Here is a 20,822-nt window from a genome sequence, read left to right as displayed (position 1 = left end):
TGGGAAAGGTGATTTAGATCGTAAGCCTCTAATAGTTTACGTCTACCACTCTGTATATGAATCTGAGTCTGAGTCTCTCCTCCTTACCTCGTATGGCAGTGAGGTTTATATAGAGTGTACCTTCGAATCTCCTTCGTTGGATGCACTTGAGCCTTCCTCGGGTAGTCGTTGGATCTTAACAGTTAGATCCGTTGAGCGATAGACCTCGGGTAGTCCTGAGATAACCTCCAGGTTATGCGATGATTATCCATTCGATAATGATTAGCAGCAGACGTCAATTTGAATCTGCCATCATTAGGGTAATTAACCTAATCCATAAGTTGGATTAGGGCGTGCTTGTAGCTGAATAAGTTTTCTTCCTCAGCAAGCCATCTTACGGATCCGGTTCGCTCGGGAGCGAGTCAATTCCTTCTGTCTCGACCGGGGTCGAGGATCAAACCAAGTATGAACCCAGTTCAATCATATTTTCTCCATATCATCCACTAATGAAGATTTTGCCTTTGTCGCTCCATTAAGAATTAATACAACTATAAATGCTAGCTTATAGACCACATACGTGTATATTGGTTTTTTTATGACAGCTTGTCACCTTTTACAAGGTAATAGATTCCATGTAGTCACAATATGTTCCATTTAGAAAGTCTCATATTTCTTTTTATAAAAATACGTGCTTTCTTAAAAATGTCAAAAGCATGGTTTTATCACTTGTCAGTACATCTATCTCTCTACCATCAACCACTAAAGTATTGCTAATACCTTCTTCATAAGTCTTGATCTTGGGTAGGGCTTGGTTGTTCATTTGTCTCTCTTTCTCTTACCAGTATATCTATCTCTCTACCATCAACCACTAAAGCATTGCTAGTACCTTCACCATAAATCTTAATCTTGGGTAGGGCTTGGTTGTTCATCTATGTCTCTCTCTACCGTCAATGGCAACATTTGTTACTACTACCTTCATCATAGGGCTTGATCATGATGGATACTATTGTTGTTGCACTATAAAGTAGGCTAATTGACAATTAATTCCTTAAATGCATCGGAAAATATTCTGCATAATATTAGCAAATCTGATGGAAACACAATTTTAAGGTTTTGGTTTCTAGAATGGATTCCCTAAAATCAGGGGTTTGCCCAAGATAATCTTCTTTGAACCAGCAATAAATTATCAACTCTAGATGGAATGGGTAATATTGTTAAATAAAGATGGGGGATCAAAATGGGTAGGATTTGGGTAAAATATGACAAAACAAAATTAAGATGGATGGATTATTTGATAATAGCATACCCCAAAGAGATATGGGGTGTATATATCAAGGATTCTTAGGATGCCTGCAGTTGAGTATGGAAAGGTTTAGGATGATTTTTGGGATGGTTATGGGTTGTGGGATTTGGGTAACAAAAGGTGAAAAGGATTGTTAGGAATATGGGAAAGGCTTGGAAAAAGTATTGGCGAGTTCTTGGATGAATCTTAAGCAATCATTTCAATCTTTCTCTTCTTTCCGTTCTGCATTCTTTCTTTTCTTCTTTTCTTTCCTATCTTCTTCCTTTCTTTTTCTTTCCTTTTTCTGTTTTCAGACTTTCCGCAAGTCAGTTGGGGGGTCGAAAGGGGTAGAAGAGGGAGGGAGGGCACTGTAGGGTAGGGGAGAGGTGGGGTGGGGAAGGGTTTTAGGGTGTCATAGGGGAGAAGGGGTAGGGGATGCCTTCCAATGTGTAGGAGAGTTGGGGGAGAGTGCTGGGGTTGCTGCAATTGAAGGGGAAGGGGAGGGGAGGTGCTGTGATGATGGTAGAATGAAGGAGAAGAGGGTTGGGGGTTGTTTACTTTCTTGTCAAGCTGCTGTAATTTCTGGAAGAAGAGTGCTAGACAGAATATAGGTGCTGATCTTCGAAGAAGAATCTCAATTATTGACTCAACCGTGGCCCTTGCTGCAAATGAAGGGGAAGGGGAGGGGAGGTGCTGTGATGGTGGTCGAATGAAGAGGGGGTTTGGGGGTAGTTTACTTTCTTGTTGAGCTGCTGTAATTCCTGGAAGAAGAGTGCTAGACAGAATATAGGTGCTGATCTTTGAAGAAGAATCTCAATTCTTGGCTCAACTGTGGACCCTCAATAGGAACCCCGATCCTCAACCCAATTAACCTTGTTCAAATAATCAGTCTTAAAAAAATCACAAAGAAAGAATAGGCTTATTTATAGCCTACCAAAAGACTCTATCCTAAGTGGGTTTCCTTTATAGAGTAGGATCCCCTTACAATTAATCTCAACCATCCAAATAAAGAACTAATGACGTAATGGAATCTCCTTGAAAATAAATTCCCCCTAAGACTCAAATACTAAAGGAACTCTTTTTGTAAATAAAGACTGATACGAGTCTATCTTTACAGAAGAATCCAAAGACTTGGGAACTTATCTTTAACTCAAACTAGACTTGTAACTGACCAATACTCCCCTGAAAATTAAAATCAGCTCTACTTAGGGCTGGGATGGACCAAACTACCCCTCTTGGATGGCTCGGCCAGCCCTAGGTGCGCCAATTTGGAGTGGCCTTGGGGCCACTCTAGGGGTTCGCCCAGGTTTTTGGTTCACATCGAAATTCCATCTCTTCAATCTAAATCCATACAGCAAGTACTGGCCTTGCTTTAATTAAGATATCCTAGTTGAGAGTGACAAGAATAGTTATATATAGCTCCAGATCAATGGAGTGAAATAATTTCTCTGGTTGGTAATTGGTTGTATGAACCAAATATGAAAATGCAAACTGATACATAGTGAATGTCAAAGTGGGAATATATTCAAGCATATCTCTCACAACAGATTTGAATTAATAAAAGAAATACATGAAACTAAGAGTTGCTGATAAATAAACATATAAGACACAAAAGGATCAAATATTATAAGGTGATTTTTTTTTCTTTCTGGAACAGATTGGCATGTATTATATTACTATAGGAAAGAATATACAGAGACACAACAAGGTAAAACCTCCTCCCAGAGCTTTCACATAGATATCTATGAAGAATCTCAAGTAGGTAATTAGCATCTAAACTGACCTCTTGCACCACCAGAATCAAACCTGCCAAATAGTCCGCTCATCGGTTTGTCTCTCTAACACAATGAATAACAGCCCAACTTCTAAAACTGTAGCCTGCTCAATGATTTTAACCAAAATCCCCAAGACATACTGAGCTGCAGGAACAACCCCATTAATAATCTGGACTACATTCTAAGTCTGTTTGCACCTGTACCTGAGAAATCCCTTGCTCTCATCGGTACCTCCAGCTGCTGCAAATAGAACACAGCCAATTATAAGGTGAAAATTGATCCATATGGACAAAGAAACTGTATACAATAACAGAAGGTAGACAATCAAACACATTCACCAAACCTCTATTCTGCAAGCAAAAAAAGGGTAGACATTGGCTGCTCCACTTGAGGTTCCTTAAAAAGGAATATTCACTCTTCAACAACGAAGGGCATCTTTTACCATGTTTTATAGCCTTGCAAGGTTGGGTCAGTCTGACAGTCTCCACATTTGGTTCACTGTGATCACACTTGTAGAAACTAAATTTTGATCTGGTGCTGTAGGGGGAATTCCTCTATGATCCAAACCTTGTCATCAGATACAAAGAATGAACCAGCCTTCGTACGTGTAGGAAAGCTAGCCCGGGTTTGCCAGTTGGCCTTGAATTCTTAGGTCGTGATCTGGGCCTTTGGCTGCTTTGTTAAAAGTTAAACTTTTTTTCAGATGGATATACAAATATATTATAAACACCCCGAAGGGAAAGAACAAGGAGAGGGGGTGACCAGACTAGGGACGTCTCGAAAGCACAAGCAAAGAGCTCTCAAGACCCCAGGTAACAAAATTACCTAAAAGGTTAGGTTGCACATCTTTGCTTCACAAACGAAGTTGTTACCAGAGTTTTAAACCCAAAATCACCAATTAGATCTTCTATATACGCAAAGAACTTTTCAAAACCAAGTTACCTATGAGGCTAGTTGCACAGATTTGCTTCACAAGAGAGGCTGTTCCCAGAGTTTTAAACCCAAAATCACCAATTAAATCTTCTATATATGCATGAATATATGCTCATGACAGAAACTTTAAAATTCTATTAGAGTTAAAATCAGAAAGAAGCTTTACAAATTTTATGATTTCAGTTGGAAATTAAATACTGATAAGAATCACCAGAACATCCATTCTTGGATGTAGACATGCATGCTTTTTCCATAGCCTAAAATGAACCAAGGCACTGTCTTTGGAAATTCTATTGGTAGCAGAAGAGAAATACAGGATCTGAAGCTAAGCATCAGGACTCTGATCATATTAAATGGGGCTGAAATCCTGGGCAACACAATAAAATGGGGAGTGGGGATTGAAATCATTCTTGAAAAGGTATAAAAATACACAACATCTAAATGCAAAGTTACTGAAAATCTTACCTCATCTTCTCCTTGTTGAAAAGCTTTACCTTCTTCCTCCTTGTCTCATTCTCTCTTCTCCTCTTCTCTTTTTTTTTATTTTTATATTTGCTAAAAGAATAATTTTTTTATGCATCGAGTGATAAGTGTATTGTACTATTATGTCAAGACGTTTCTTTTATGCAATTTACCAAAAAAAAAAAAAAAAAAAAACGTTTCTTTTATGCATGGAATGACAAGTGTTGTGTGCCAGCCTCACAAAAGATTTTTTTTTTCCATATCAGCCTCTACTTTAATAAAGTTATCAAATACATTTTAGGTACACGTGGCACTCATGCACAAGCATGGTAATTGCCTAAGTGAATTTTTCAATGACCATTTTAGCCATAGAAAAGCACAATTCCATTAAGTGACAAGGATTTGTAATTCTAGCAAAACCTAGAGAAATGTATGGTGTTGACACTTTCATAGTTTGATGTTGATATCAATAGAGATGTTTGTGCGTGCGAGAGAGGGCTCTGGAGATCATTCCGAGTAGGGAGAACAATGTGTTTCTTTGGTATTTTTCTATCACACAATAGTGATGGAGCTCACTTACATCTCATGGGTCTCGCGTGGATCCCAATACTATTGCCTGGTGGTAGGGAAGTCAGGTGATCCAGACTTGAAGACTCTATACATGTAGAAGTCGTTCAGCTTGGTTTTCCAATAGCTAGAGCAAGCTATAGATGAATAAACCTAAGGTTTTGAAGGAACTCAATAATAAGGGCAACAAGTATGAGAGAAACGAAAGCTGACTGAGAGGTAACAGAAGTTTGAAAAACCTTTTAGGGCACTAGGGCATGGTTAATTAAAATATAAAGCAGGAATGAGCACCCGTCCAACCTAGCCATGTGATTTAGCATAATTAGGACATGGATTCATGTTCATTAAACATCAAGAGCATTAATAAGTCCATCAATTTCGAAATTCAAGTGCCCTTACCTCTAATTGGAGTTTGAATAGCTTTTAAACCCTAAGATTCTACAAAATCTTTATACAGTAAGGCTCCTTCAAGAATCCATGGGAACATCATGCATGCAGGACTCAAATCTTCAAATCCAGCTTTGATTTCTCTTCTCCATCTCCGTCTCCTCTTCTCCAAATTGTTTTTTCCCTTTCTTGTTTGCTAGAGAACGAAAATGAACCCACCTTTGGGTTGGTTCTCTATACTCAAACTTCAGTTCATTGTTAGACCAGACCAAACCATGCTTGACCAAAACCACCATTGAGCCTACTAAATAATGTCTTAAATGAATTTCATTGTTGACACCATTTAATCCACTGAACCATTAATTAACCCATTAAGCCTTACCTCTTAAGTGAACTCAATGCACCATCTGATGAACCTAAAACCCAAAATAGATCAGTTGACCCATGTAAACATTCAATTGAACCATTAACAACCCAAACCATGATAATTTTTCATTTTACCGTTGGTCCAGATAAATGGAGACAATGAAAGCTTAAATTAATGGTGACACCAATATATCTTAGCACAGATGGTAGGTTTGCTTGGAATCTTAGGCAACTTTGCTAATGCTCATCTTCATAGCCAAGTAGAGTTATGAAAGTTATCTCCAACTACAAGTCTCTTCAGTTACAGGGCATTAAGAATTGGAAATTAACAGTAATTAAAACTAACATCTCAGCAAGGAATTCAATTCTTTCGGTTTGAATGCATGAAAGCAGCAACAGTCTGTGCGATGGTCAAGCCAAGAAGAGCTGCTGCAGCAAGGAATGAAATGAATGACCAAGTGTTCCTGAAATATCTACTCTTCAGACTTCCTGTTTGTTGGTGAAGTTTTGCCAGAAGTTTGCGCCATGGGTTATTGTAATAACGATCCAATCGATAGTAAACATGGGAGAAGCAAAACTCATGAGGCTCAGTGACTTCTTTCATAATTTTGTTGAACAGAACAACCAGGTGATCCATGCTTGTCAGGTTCTCCAAAATCCCTTCATCTTGCAGCAACTTCACATCCTCAGGAGAATTGATAAGGTCATCCATGAAGACTGCATAAGCTGTAACATATTTAGCATCATATGGACGAGATTGTTCCAAAGCTATGAGATTTCGGAGTAGAGACTCTGTCAAGTCATCTATATGTATAGCTGGGATTCTCAGCACACCGTCCTTGAAGGTTATGTCTGATAACTTTGTTGTCGCACTCTTAGCAAACTTGACTGTGGCCTTCTTGAGCTCTGTTGCACAATGAATTCGCTCTGGCTGCTTATAAAACTGTTTCTCCGATCCCTGCACAACTAAAGAACTTCGAACGTAATCAAGCAAATGACTTGCTCCACCTGGTGGTACCCGAGGCATTGGAGTAGGAGATGGATCTAGTGATTCCTCCAAGTCAATCTTTGATTCTGAAGGAGAATGTAGCACTTCAGAAGGGGCCTTGTTGAACTCCATCTCGTCTATACTGGATTCAGATGGTGAATGGAAGATACTCTTTACCCAATTGCCAAAGCGCCGTGTTGTGGATGCTTTTTGGATTATAGTTGGGGACCGTGGCAAGAAATAGCTTAAGAAGCCTTTGGTAACTTGGTGGATTGAACCATCATCCTTCTTGTATAGTATTTTGTATAAACTCTGAAGAACAAAGAAGGGAAGCTGGTTCTCAAGCAGCATGAGATCACGAATAATTTGAGGCATCCATATATCATTGAATATAGGTTCACCATGGTCATGCCTACGAGCTTTCCAACCGATGATGAGTTCAAGTATGAAGCAGCCATCAACCACCAACATCTTCAGAAACTCATCATCTTTAAGTGGGATGTCTTCTGAATAACATTGGCGAGCTATAGTTTGAATCTTCCACATCTCTCTGACATAATCAGGTAAGGTTGGATAAGGGGTTCGATCAAGGAAAAGTTTTAGAAGCCGAAGTTTATGTGCTTCCATGGGCCATAGATGTTTGCTTCCACGGTGAAATGGTCCAATGGAGACCAAGCGAGGTGTATAGGCTTCTGGCTTTACTTCCCTTATTGGCTTCAGAACTCGGTATATAACATACTCAGATGGTGAGAAAGATGCCTCATTGATTTTATTCTCAATGGACTCTACCAATTTCTGAATTTCTTCATCACTGCATCCCCTACCTGTTTTAGTATCACCGGAGTAACTAGTCTTCCCGCCATGATCAATTTCAATATTAAGACTGCTCGCCATAAGCTTAGGCTCTTAACTGTTCTTCTCAATGAGTATTTGGATCACTGGAAACAAGTCAACAATGACTTTAAAGTAAGAACTAGGAACAAAAATTAGATGATTACATATGCATTTTAGAAAATTAATGACAGGTTCAGTTTATTTAATTTCCCAACCTGAGAGTAATGGAGTGAAGGTTTGCAGGAAGGATGCTCGAACACATCTGGGAAACATAGGAGGTTCCAGGTTGTGTGACTAGGACAATGCAATAGGTAACAAAAGCAATACTAATGGCACTGTAGAGATGTGGAGATTTTTTTTTTTGGCACCCCTAAAGTTAAAATTGCTTGGGTGCTGCGCAAGCACCTGCAGTGAACGGTCGAGATCGATCTCGACCGTCCATTTTCAAAAAGTGTATTTTCACACTTATGCGAAATGGACGGTTAAGATTTTCGAAATCTCGACCATTTGCAACACAGTAAACCGAAGTCGAGCTCCCCATAAGTATGGCCCAAATTCGTGATTGCCCCCTTAAAGGGATATATTCCACAACGCCTCTCAGAACAAAGATCAAAACTTTGAGTTACCCCCTTAACGGCAAAATGTTCCACTATGGTAGCAATTCACATAACACTTGCATAACAAACAAGCTGTTGTAGTGGCAGGTGGAGAACAGGAATTATAGGTGGCCGAGGCAGATGCAATCTTGGTAGGATGGGGTTTATTAGGGAACCAAAAGAGGGCAGGCTCTAATACCATATGAATTGGTTAAATCTATTGACCAAATTCATAATAGAATTAAACATTCTATACAAATAAAAAATTTATACATAGCAGGATCAGAAAAGGAATGAGCATAAATAAATAAATAAATAAATTAATATATATAAAAAAATATATATATATATATAAAATATAAAAAAAAAAATATATATATATATATATATATATAAAAAATATAAATATATATATAAAAAAATATATATATATATATAGAGTCAGAATTTCCATGTATTCATAAGCCAACTTCCAACATGTTTTATCTCCTCCAACCAGACCAACCCCCACCTCCCAACCCTAGACCTTTATTTATTTTTTCTATAAGTATTTGGCAACAATAAGGGATTTGACACTCAGATTGACAAGTGAAAATCTAAAGATGACTAATAGCACCGAATTTCCATCTATTCATAAGCCAACTTCCAACATGTTTTATCTCCTCCAACCAGACCAACCCCCACCCCCCAACCCTAAACCTTTTTTTATTTTCTCTATAATTATATGGCAACCATAGGGGATCTGACATTCAGATTGACAAGTGAAAATCTAAAGATGACTAATAGCACCATTAGTGTTCCAAGAGAATAATGCTGCAGTGAGTGCCATTTTGTCTTGTTGGTGTTAGAGTGAAATATCTCATAGTTTATGTGTGTATGTGTATAGTTTGCAAGTATAGACACACCCTAATATGTATAAGCATGAACTCTCTCATAAATTTTCTCCCTAACTAAAATTTAAGAAAGAATGTAAAAAATGAACATACATGCATACCAGATGATCAATAATTAAACAAGAAAAATTAAAAGAATAGAAGACAACTCTCCATAGACTCAAATCTCTTCCTTAAGAGAAAAAAAAAAAAACAAAGGATAGATGGTGACTTACCAATGCTCTTTGTCCCATTAAATCTCTAAGAGATGAGCTTAATTGGTGAGACAAGTTTGCTTGGGCAACTTCTCTTGGTATTAGAGAAGTGGACTAGTTATACATCACTTACATGAAGAATCCAAGTAAACTTCCCAATTCATCCATGTCAAATGTAAAGCAAAGCACTGGAATTTCGTTGAAATGGGGATTAGAATATGTACTAAAGCACTAGTGGATTAGAATTTTTTTTTTGGGTAGAAACTAGATTGGAATCTTAGGCAAATCTGAATTATCAACTTTCATAATAGGGAAAAGTTATTTTTGGAATTCTAGAGTTACATATGGGTTCTCTTTGTTAGGATTATCCTAACATAACATGTGGGCTTCGATTAATTACTGGGGTTAATAATTGATGGGGTCTCAAAACATCGGGTTAATGCATTGCCATTGGGTTTGAGATGGACCAAACCAATCCATTGTGGAAGTGGATTATTTAGGGTTTGGGATTGCTATTATAAATAGCTATGAGGGGGTCCCTCCAATCACTTAAGTTTTTTGTTATCTTCTCTCTTCACAAGAAAGAGGAACGGTAGAAAAGATGAGAAGATTGAAGAAGGTTTCATCACTCTCTAGGTTTGGCATTCAAGATTTGGATTAATCTTTTTCAACATACGTCTAGTGTAAAGTATACACAATTCTTTTAAACACTATAATGTATTCTAATCTTTATATGGAATTTGATTAGGGTTTTGAGAAAAACCACAGTTACTCCAACAATTGGCATTAAAGCTAACCATATAGAATTAGAATCATTGTTTTGTCTAAATTATTATTAGTTTTTAAGCTTTGATAGTTTATTTGATTTTGGATTGGATCCAATGAGAGGATCCAGAGTTTAATTGAAACCTTAAATCATTGTGGAATTAGATTCTGTTGATTTGAATTTTTTTAGTAGGATACAAATGGGAGGATCCATGGTTTAACTTAAACCCTAAGTCATTATGGAACTAGATTCTATTGATTTGAATTTTTATTGGGATCAAAATGGGTGGATCGTAATAATTTGGTGGAATTGTTAATCCATGAATATTTTTTTTATGTTTCTTGGATTTTTCATGAAATTTTTTATGTGGAATGATAAGATCATAAATCCGTCCTGTGTTGGTGTTTTGGGTTCGTTTTTGGAGAAAACGGATTTTTTTTAATTTCATCTAGACGGATCTTCATCTCATACGAGACGGATCGTCGTCTCGTATGAGAGGAACTTCCGTCTGATCATAGTAGACCCCACCCGTTTGGTCATAGAGGACTAGACGGAATTTCCGTTTGATCACACAAAAGTTCGTTTGCTTTCAGATGTTGATCCGTCTAACTACCAGAGTGTAATCTGACGTTTTGGACACTAGTAGCCCGACAACCTATTGGGGTTAAGTGGGAGCTATTTTTAAATTTTGTTTTGTGCCAAAGAAATGTTTTTGTAAATTATTTTTGCTATAGAGATATTTCTAGAATATATCTTTCACTAGAGTGAAAATCCTTGATTTCTTAGTTGTTGGCATATATAGTTTGAAATAGAAAATTATATGTGCATAGTTGTTTTGTTATATGAAAGAATCCCACCATATATACTGCAAATAGTCTTACATAATGTTATGATAGAATTATATGGAACCCATCAAAGTTGTTAAATATAATATTTTATCTTGATATTTTGTGATCCAATATATATATAATTATTGTAGAAAATTGATGGTCTTCACCCAAATGTGTCATCATCAAAGTATAATGTGCACATGATTTAAGAGAATATGATTATATATTAACCTCTTAGCTGGTTGTGTTTTATACTAATATATTGTGCATATTTTTGCACTCCGATTGCAAATTTTGAATGGAGATAATAAGAGAAGGAGTCTAATCCACCAAAGTGGCATCACTCCACTTTTTTATTGTCTATCATAGTAGTCAAAGTTTGGTGATATTTTCCCAAAGGTGATATTATCTAAGTAATGATAGTATATGCACGCAAGTATGAATGAATAATAATTTAGGAATTTTATTTAACCAAAGGTAATGAGATTTTCGACGATTATTGTTGCATTTTGTTTAAAGGTGGGTTAATACATTAAGATGTTTTGAGAAGCATAATCTAGGTTTTTTATCACTCAAAGGTGAAAGGAATTTTCGAAAAGTTATTGTTATCTCACGGTATTTGCAAGATGACAATTGAGGCTTTGTCCAGTTTAACCCAAAGGTTGAAATGTTACTTGGTCGGTTCGTGTTGGTTAAAGTTTGATGTTTTTAGAATATTTGATTTGATGTGCTTTTCATACATGTATATTTGAGGGTGACATGTTATTCTCATTTCATATGATTATGAAATAATTGCTTGAATGTCGTTATTGTGCTCTCACTTATGTTGCTCATTTGAACATTTATTCTCCCTTAAAGATGTCTACCCAGGCTAATGTTTTTGCTTCCATCCCTGCTCTCTCTAGGGAAAACTATAAAGGATGGGTAGATGAACTAAATGCTACATTAGGATTGTTTGACTATGATGTGGCTCTTAAGAGCAAACCCGCTGTCTTCGTGAGTACACATGGGGGCTAGCATAAAATGAGTGACAACCAACAATAAAAGTTTAATAATAAGGAAAAAGTTCATCCTTGAGTCCATGCGTGACAGTGTGGAGATTAAAGACACTATTGTAAAATATCTTGTAAAGATAAAAGTAGTGTTTGAGTTATCACAAAAGGGTGAGAAAAGATTAGAGAATATCTCAAGGAGATATCTTTTACAACAAATAAATTGAACGATTTTAGGACGATAAATTTCTAGTTCATTTGGCTATCAAATATCTTCCAGAATCATATGCTACGCTTAGAACTTCACTCAATGCGCAAACAAAGGAAAAGACCATGAAATACCTCATTTCCATATGTGCTCAAAAAGAAAGTTATAAGAAAAAGACATTTTAAAAGAGACTGTAATGCACATAAATCTTGGCTGAAGAAGAAGGACACTAAGGATGGGAGAAAGAATGTATGTCGTATGATGAGACATACATTCTACTATTGTCCGACATTGGTGAACTTGTTAACTTGATCAATGATTAATGATATATTTTGTGATTAAGATTCCATGGCCACATCAATTTATTGTAACAGAGTAACTAATCTAGCTCAAATGGGAGATTGTTAGGATTATCTTAATATAATATATGGGCTTAGATTAATTACTGGGGTTAATAATTGATGGGGTCTCAACACATCGCCATTAGGTTTGAGATGGGTCAAACCGATCTATTGTGGAAGTGTATTAGGGTTTGTGATTGCTATTATAAATAGCTATGATGGGGTCCCTCCAATCACTTAAGTTTTTTTGTTTCTTCTCTCTCTACAAGAAAGAAGTATGGTAGGAAGGACGAGAAGATTGGAGAAGGCTTTATCACTCTCTAGGTTTGGCATTCAAGATTTGGATTAATCTTCTTTAACATACGTGTGGTGTAAGGTATGTACAATTCTTTTAAACACTGTAATGTATTCTAATCTTTATATGGAATTCGATTAGAGTTTTGAAAAAAAACCCAAAGTTACTCCAACACTCTTCCCAGAATGAAATGAATATTACATTTTGACATTATAAAACCGGAGAAGAGTTCTCTTTATAAAGCAGATAGGATGCTTCTAAAGCTAAAATTTTTGACTTGGTTCTGTGGGGATTTTAAATTATTTTCAGATATTAGAATCAAAATATTTTATATTTATAAAAGGTTTATGCATGAGAGAGTTTTGTTATTTCTTATTAGACTCTTAAATGATCAATAAATAATTATTAAAATATTTTATATTTATAAAGGTTTATGCATGAGAGAGTTTTGTTCTTTCTTATTAGACACTTAAATGATCAATAAATAATTACTAGAATATTTATTTGAACGGTTAACAAACAAGCCTTGGAGTAAAATACATAATTTTGTGGGTATATCTTTTGGATGATTATACTTCTAGTAAACAGTGGGAAATTGTATTCATCTTGGTAACAATGGAATGATTATTTTTGACATTGTAAAGCTACAACTAGGTCCCTGTAAGGGTGTAAGTTTGGTTGTATTTAGCCTAACCAATCCTTAGCCTAAACAAGGCCTGAGTTCCAAAATTTTTACCTAAGAGCAAGTGAGGGCCTAAATATTTTAGCCTTGATTTAAGGTAAGAGTAGGGTCATGATTGAGTATTTGGCTTGGCCCTACAAAATCTTGATTTTTGACCTTGAAGCCTAATTGCTACCTTGACTATAGTGAATTTAAGTGATCTCTGGATGTATTTTAGTTCATAGTTTTCTTTGTTGGAGGAGATTTTAGAAGGTCTTATGAAAGTAATCTATTATCAAAGTTGCATAGTGTTAATTGTAGAATCAAATATAAAATTAAAGAAGAAGATATGAGATGTAGAAGGAACAAGAGGAAATAACATGGTTCGGCCAGAGGCCTATGTCCATAGGAGAAAGGAGGCTATTTTGGTTTTCATTAATTTTAGGGTTGTCCAACGATCCACAATATATAGGCTTAATTCCACCGCCTTACCCTCTCTACCTAGATATGGGTTATGACCCAACCCAATACAATTTAACACTCCCCCTCAAGTTGGAGCATGAACATCATGAACGCTCAACTTGCTAAGAAGAAAATGATATTGTTCTTGACTCAAAGCTTTAGTGAAAATAGCTACCACTTGATGCTTTGAAGAAAGATAAATTGTTTGAATTTGCTGAGCCCTAAGTTTTTCACAAACCACATGACAATCGATTTCAATATGCTTTGTTAGCTCATGGAAGACTAGATTTGCAGCGATGTGTATAGCTACTTTATTGTCACAAAATAGATCCATAGGTTCTGGGTGCAAAATTCCTAAATCCTTAAGTAAATAGCGTAGCCAAGTCCACAAGTTGTTGTGGCCATTGATCTGTATTCGGCTTCAACAGAAGAATATGAAATAGTTGACTACTTTTTACTCTTCCAAGAGATAGGATTTGATCCAATGAAAACATAATAGCTAGTAGTAGAACGGCGAGAAGTGGCACAACTTTGCCAATCTGAGTCACAGTAGGCATTAACATGTAGGTCGCTAACAGAAGATAACTAAATGCCTTTCCCTAGACAAGATTTTAAATAGCGTAACATTCAAAATGCAGCATCCAAGTGAGGTTTTCTAGGGTTCTCCATAAATTGAGTGAGAACTTGCACAACATAAGCAATAACAGGTCTAGTGGCTGTGAGATAAATCAATCTTCCAACAAGGCTTCTATATTCTGTTGGATTAGGAAGAAGTTCACCATCTTCACTATTCAATTTTAACTTTAGCTCCATAGTACAATTAATGGGTTTGGATCCGAGTAGACCTGCATCATTAAGCATCTCCAAGGTATATTTCCTTTGAGAAAGGAATATACCTTTAGTTGATCGGGCAACCTCAATGCCAAGAAAGAATTTTAGAGTGCCCAAGTCTTTGATATGAAAGTGACTATAAAGAAACAGTTTCAAACCATTGATGGCTACTTGATCGTTTCTAGTAATAATTATGTCATCCACATAAACCAAAACAATTGTGATGCTAGACCCATAGGAAGATATTTGAATTTTGGCAAGTTGTAGAGCAAAAGTGAACTTGGAGAACCAATTGCAAGAAGCTTGTTTTAAACCATATATGGATTTATGAAGACGACAAACCAAATTATTCTCCCCCTTTCAGGAAAAACCAGGTGGCAAAGACATGTAAACTTTCTCATACAAATCACCCATAAGAAAAGCATTATTATCATCTATTTGAAAAAGAGGCCAACCTTTAATTGAAGCCATAGCAAGGAGGTATCGCACAATGACTAATTTTGCAATAGGGGAAAATGTTTCTTGGTAGTCAACACCTTCAATTTGAGTAAATCCTTTGGCAACCAAGCAAGCCTTATCGCGTTCAATAGAACCATCAACTCGATATTTAATTTTGTATACCCATTTACACTTGATAGCTACCTTGCTAGAGGGAAGAGGTTCCAAGCTCCAAGTATGGTTTAGCTCAAGACCTTAATCTTGTCAACCATGGCAACACACCATTTGGGATTGTGGGAAGCCTCAACAAAGGTATGAGGTTCTTATCGTGAAATACAAAAGGAAGCACATGAATAGGAGAAAAGCTAATACAGAGGTATTGTGGGATAGGCATGGGAGAAGCACTTGCTGTAGTCTTGGAGGTGGGAGAGCTCGTGGATGTACTCCAGGGACTCTGGATCATCGTGTGTTTTATCAGTGTTTGGGGGGTTGTCTCTTTGGCGTTCTTTCTCTTTGGTCCCTTTATATTCCCACTGTATATCTTCGTCTTTTCTTTCTTTTGCCTTTGGATACCCACTGCCTATGCATGTGGAGAAACTTGTTGTTGGGTTAATTCTTCCATACATAACAACCAAACCATATGATACTTCACACCTCCGCTCTTTGGTTTTACCCTTTCAAGGGGGTAGGAGACATTAATGGATATTGTAGTCCCGCATTCACCCGAGTTAAGGTGATGTGCTTGACGTGCTCACCAACCTCAGGATATTCAATGTTTCGTTCACACTCCATTTTTTGAGGAATAGCACACAACTACGTTCATGAATTATGCCACTCATTAGTAAGAAGAGAGAGAGAGAAACTCGCCTTTCTTCTTTTCTTGCGGTAATTGATTGTTTTTTACCATAACATAAATTTTTAGAAGACATTGGTTTCCTTTGACGTTAAAAACTCAGTACATCGGATATCATCACATGGTGAGTAATTAGCACCGAGAAGAAATAGAAAAATCACTCCATATGTCACATGTAGAAGAAAGGACAATTACTCCATTCACATGCTTGGAAAGATAAACGTATTTTTCGGACAAATATCACATGTCTGGTGATGGTAACATCATAAACAATTTGAGATAAAAAAATTTGTAAAATGTTCCTTTGCCATGCCACTGTCAATTATGGGAAATGGAAAACAATGGAGCAAATGACCATGAGCATGATAAAGTAAGATCTATCTTTTCACCAATCCCAATCACCTATTTCTTGGGGTTCAACCATCGTGGCTGCTGTTTGTGGTTTGTAGACATAATTATAATGTCGATCCATCTTGGGTATAAGTTGTGCCTCCTTTTTGTCTCTGTCTTTGTCTGGGTCTTGCTGTACTTATTTTTTGTTTTATGTTTTGCCTATCATGTTCATGGATAGTTGAGACACAATACTCACTGATAGTTCAGGTTGGCTTCTTTGACATTCATCTTTGTATTGTTCTGGATGGCTCTGCCCTTGTTGTGGATGACGCTTGTCTTCCTTTGGAGAAACCATATTTATAACAATGCCTTCGTGCCCTTCCGTCTCATGATCACATTCAGTCTTGTCTGTGCCGATCTTCGCTATTTTCGTAGTCGCCCTCTGGTGCGTGGTTTCTTCTCTTTCCTCTTCTTGAGACTTAGAACCTTTTGTTTTGTTCTCCTTCTCTGTATGGTAGTTTCTTGGCCATCTTTTACCTTCTCTTCTGTTGTTGTCTTCCTTGCCCCCAGGCATTGGGATGTGGTCCCACTCATCCCAAGAGCTTTCAATTTATTAAAGTCTAACTAGCCCCTTGTGTGGTTTTATTCCTTTCGTGTATTCCTCTTTCCTTCGTGCTCCACCAATCTTCCGTCTCTTCTGCCTGAGTATTTTGATACTTGTACCAGATAGACCATGTCTTCACCTATCCGCTTCCTGAGGTGGATGAGTTTATATCTCTTCACTTTATTCTTGGTAGAGAGAGCCATCCGCACAACCCGTCACCAAGTATGATAATTATCACCATGGGACTCAGTCGGTGTACCTCTTCGGATGTATCTTCCCTTCTCCTTCTCCGTCGCCATCTTGTGCCCAAAACTCAAATCTTGCCGATTCTCGCCCCTCCTTTCGCGTTTCTTCCCCCTCTCCTGCTCTTGTGCTGCTCTTTTCTTTTTTTGTTTTTTTTTTCTTTCTTCTGTTTGTCCCGATTTCTGCAGAAGAGTGTGCAACCATTTTGGGATCCATGACCATTAATCCCAACCTCCTGACGTCTTCGCCATATCTGAAGATCCCACTAATTTTTTTCCCTCGCTCCCTTCTATACCATTTATTTTCTTTCGGTTTGTGCGTCTTCCTCTCCCTTTTTGGTTTTCTTATTTTTTTTCCCCATCCCTTATGCTTATTCCTCCTTCCCTCTCGATCTTTCTCCCCAATACAATTTCCTTATATATTATGCTACGCTTTTCTGGTTCCCCAGCTCTTGTTGCTGCTCAATAATGTTCTCCTTTAGAGGAGAGGCTTTTACATCCCTAATATTTTGCTTTTATATAGAGGACCTTCTTCTTCCCGTGTCTCTTCCTCGGCCTGCCTATCTTCCGCTTCGTGCCGTTTTCTTTTTGCACTTTGATGGGCATTTTGATATATTAGCTTTATCTTCTTGTCTTGATCTGTTGGTCTTTCCCACCCATCCAATTTGGTCCCTTTCGCGTTGATATGCCAGCGAGAGATCCCTCCCCTCTCCATTTGGTTGGTGTTCTCTATATTCTCTTTTCTTCTCCTTCTTTCAATCCATCTCTCAAGTAAGTGGCATATATTTATGACAGAACATGAAGAGGAACCTAGTACAGAAAATACTAAAATGCCCATCCTCAAAAACACCCAACTTATGTCCATAATGATCACTTCAAAGCTTTTAACATGCCGAGCATGACCCGAAACCAGTGTTTGTCTCTTCTCAGTATTCCAAACATGTTTGGGCCCTAAAAAGGGCTCCATAGCGTTCTGACTAGAAAAATTAGTCTTCACAACAACAGTCTACTATGTATCTTCTCATTTTCTTTAAAAAAATTCCAGTATTATTGTGACCCACCAGTTTTGTTCCTTGATGGGCCCATCATATTAGTGTATAATGGGGTCACTGATGACAATGCTTATTCTGCCAACGTATAGTTTTTCCATCAGTATATATTATTTTCAGTACTATTAGAGGCAGGGTCAATCTTTTAAGGCTGGTCATCAAGATTCAGGGTTTGGATCTGGGCTAAGCCAAAAGCATTTGAGGAGTTGAATAGCAACCCACCCAACCCAATGTTATTGCAACCCAAAGGCATCTATGCTTAGAGCAAAGATGTCATTAAAGCTAAAATAAGAATATCATTTTCTTTTTTTGGTATAAAGGCATTTTTTTATATTAATATAGGGGATGAGATGATACATATGCCTTGCGAGAGTCGAACTCATGACTTCTTCACTAAGAGGTGTTGGTCGTGCCATTGAATTATTATTTTCAAAGCCTTAAGAAGGCTCTTTTGACATTCAAAAACCACATATGGGTTTCCCCAATAAAGCAAGGGATTTTTGCAAAGCTAAAATGGAACTGAATTTTGGACGAGTGTAGATTGTCATCTTCATGACTAGGGAAAGATTGAAGAGTTGCTCAGTCAGGACTTACAGCTTTTGGTGAAGAAGTCATGGGTTCGACACTCCTTGTGATATATGTAATAGTCCCCATCCCTAATATAAACCTACTAATTCTTATTAAAAAAAAGTGTAAGGTTATTTTTAAATACAAAATCCATGTGAAGGTCCTTCCATAAAGCAAGGGGTGTCACGGAAGCTTGAATGAGGACCGAACTGTTTGAAACACTAATGGTATACTTTCTAGCTTTGCCTATCTGCTCCCTGATGCCACTATTAGGATGAAAAGCACTTCTGCTAAACAAGTTTTCATCATGTTTTACTAAAGAAATTCATTAAAAAAAACGGTAGTAGTTCAATCACCAGTAAGGACAGACTGGACAGTGAGGTTTTTATCCCTATTTTTAGCTTTTAGTAATCACCAGTAACAACAGTTAGGACTTTGTCTGTAGGGAAAAAATGCATTTTTTTCTTCTAGCTAGCTAGCAGCAATCTCAACTAGAGCAGTTAGAACTCTTAGCCAAGCATAGGTCCCAGTGGCAAAAAAGATAAAAAGAAAAGGAAAACTGATAGAAAAGATGAAGAATCGAAGGGTGGGGTGTTGTAATAATTGTAAATTTGGTGTTCTAATTATAGAATGTATGGTAACTCTTGCCACATAATTTTAGTTGAATGAGAAAGAAAAGACAGGGAAAAATGGACACATAGTTTTTAACAAAAGATAACAAGTGGAGATTTTATCTGCAAATCCTTCATCAATTTCCAAAGGCTTCCATGATTTAATAAAGCACCGTACGTTGAATTCTTGATTAATTTATGACAGCACACTTTGCTTCATGAAAACATTACTTCATACTTACTTCATCCCCCTAAATAAATAAACTTTTTCCTTCTCAATTCTCATTATATACTTGAATTCCATTCCAATCATCCAGTTTTAACCAAAAACAATGGCAGCTGCCATTTCTCAAGATATAATATCCTCTCGCTGCTCTCAACCAACTCTTTTCCATTCCAAGCTTTTCCCTGCTGCTTCTTCAGTAGTTCATAGCCTTTGTCTCCCTGCAAGCTCTTCTTTCATGCGCTCCCATGCAATCAAAGTAGTTGCAACATGGAGGGCTGAAGACCATTTGAAACCCGTTCAATGCAAGGTGAAACCAACATCCAGAAAAAGGCGCTTTCGTATAGTTACAGACAAGCCTGCAGCAGAGAGTACAACTAAGATGAATGATTACTACATTCGATTGCTAGCTTCAGTTATGGGAAGGTATGAGTATGAAACAACTATTTAGGTTTGAGTTTTATTGTCTCTGTTCATTACTGAATTAACTTGGTTACTTGTTTCTTTGTTCAACAGAAGAAAAGAAGAAAGGAAAAAAAGATCTTCACTGATTCCGCTTCTTCTTTCTTTGTTCAACAGCAGCAAAGATGATGCGAAAAAGAGAATGGAAGATGCGAATAGAAGTATTGTTTGTTATTATTATTCAGATCCTTATGGGTTCGAATGCGAACTTGATGAGGAAACTTCTAAAAAACTTAGAGGTGAGCCTCAAACATATACATTCGATCATTAGACGAGTGATTATTACATTCAAACACTAAGAACTGCTTCTCTTATGTACAGATCTGCCTCCTGGTGTTCAAGTTTACCGACTGTATTGAGAGGTATTCTGGGAATTATTTCTCTCTACTTCCATTTTTTTTTTTGGTTCCTACAGGAAGACCCAGAGCATAATTATGTGGGATATGAATGGGACTTCGTTTGTTTTTCTGATATGAAGTTGTAAATCACTGTAGTATGGAACCCTCGAACTGGCGAACAGTGTACACCCTCAATGAAAAAAGTTGCAGTAAATCATATTCTTGATTTCAACTTTTTCTCCTTTTCTGAGACACGAATCTAGAGGTGATCGGCAAACTCTAAAATTAACACTTGCACAGGCTTATATGGTTAATGACGATTGGTTTTACGTCTTTTGGAAAGCCCTTCTTTATTACCTTTCAGCCAAGGCTTATTCTTTCTTTGCTCTTGCTTATTCCAGGAATTGAGTGTTCCAGGGAGAACTTGGGTTCAAGCTACATATATTCCAAAAGAGATTGA

General features: G+C 37.1%; 2 protein-coding genes across 2 annotated transcripts; one reads left to right on the top strand and one right to left on the bottom strand.

Moving 5' to 3' along the window:
• Nucleotides 1–5,997: 5,997 nt before the first annotated feature.
• LOC148999878 (UPF0481 protein At3g47200-like) lies at nt 5,998–9,338 on the bottom strand. The gene is made up of 2 exons (XM_089140821.1): nt 9,278–9,338; nt 5,998–7,677 (listed from the first exon to the last, which is right to left on the bottom strand). Exon 2 carries the CDS (start codon nt 7,631–7,633, stop codon nt 6,113–6,115), a length of 1,521 nt encoding a protein of 506 aa, XP_088996947.1. The 5' UTR covers nt 7,634–7,677; nt 9,278–9,338; the 3' UTR covers nt 5,998–6,112.
• Nucleotides 9,339–19,671: 10,333 nt separating this feature from the next.
• LOC148999877 (uncharacterized) lies at nt 19,672–20,822 on the top strand. Its single transcript, XM_089141060.1, has 3 exons — nt 19,672–19,988; nt 20,142–20,263; nt 20,346–20,822. The coding sequence occupies exons 1-3, from the start codon at nt 19,672–19,674 to the stop codon at nt 20,381–20,383; spliced, it is 477 nt and encodes a 158-aa protein (XP_088997186.1). The 3' UTR covers nt 20,384–20,822.

This window comes from Hakea prostrata, chromosome 11, assembly GCF_041222555.1.
Source record: "Hakea prostrata isolate BN-2017 chromosome 11, UWA_Hpros_2, whole genome shotgun sequence".
NCBI lineage: Eukaryota > Viridiplantae > Streptophyta > Magnoliopsida > Proteales > Proteaceae > Hakea > Hakea prostrata.
Note: the sequence above shows the minus strand (reverse complement) of the source record. Positions and strands in the feature narration are given on the sequence as shown.

Coding starts and splice junctions, on each gene's coding strand:
- LOC148999878 (XM_089140821.1), bottom strand. CDS start 7,633: ATGGCGAGCAGTCTTAATATTGAAATTGATCATGGCGGGAAGACTAGT.
- LOC148999877 (XM_089141060.1), top strand. CDS start 19,672: ATGGCAGCTGCCATTTCTCAAGATATAATATCCTCTCGCTGCTCTCAA. Junction 19,989..20,141: donor CTAGCTTCAGTTATGGGAAG/GTATGAGTATGA, acceptor TTTGTTCAACAG/CAGCAAAGATGATGCGAAAA. Junction 20,264..20,345: donor AACTTCTAAAAAACTTAGAG/GTGAGCCTCAAA, acceptor TCTTATGTACAG/ATCTGCCTCCTGGTGTTCAA.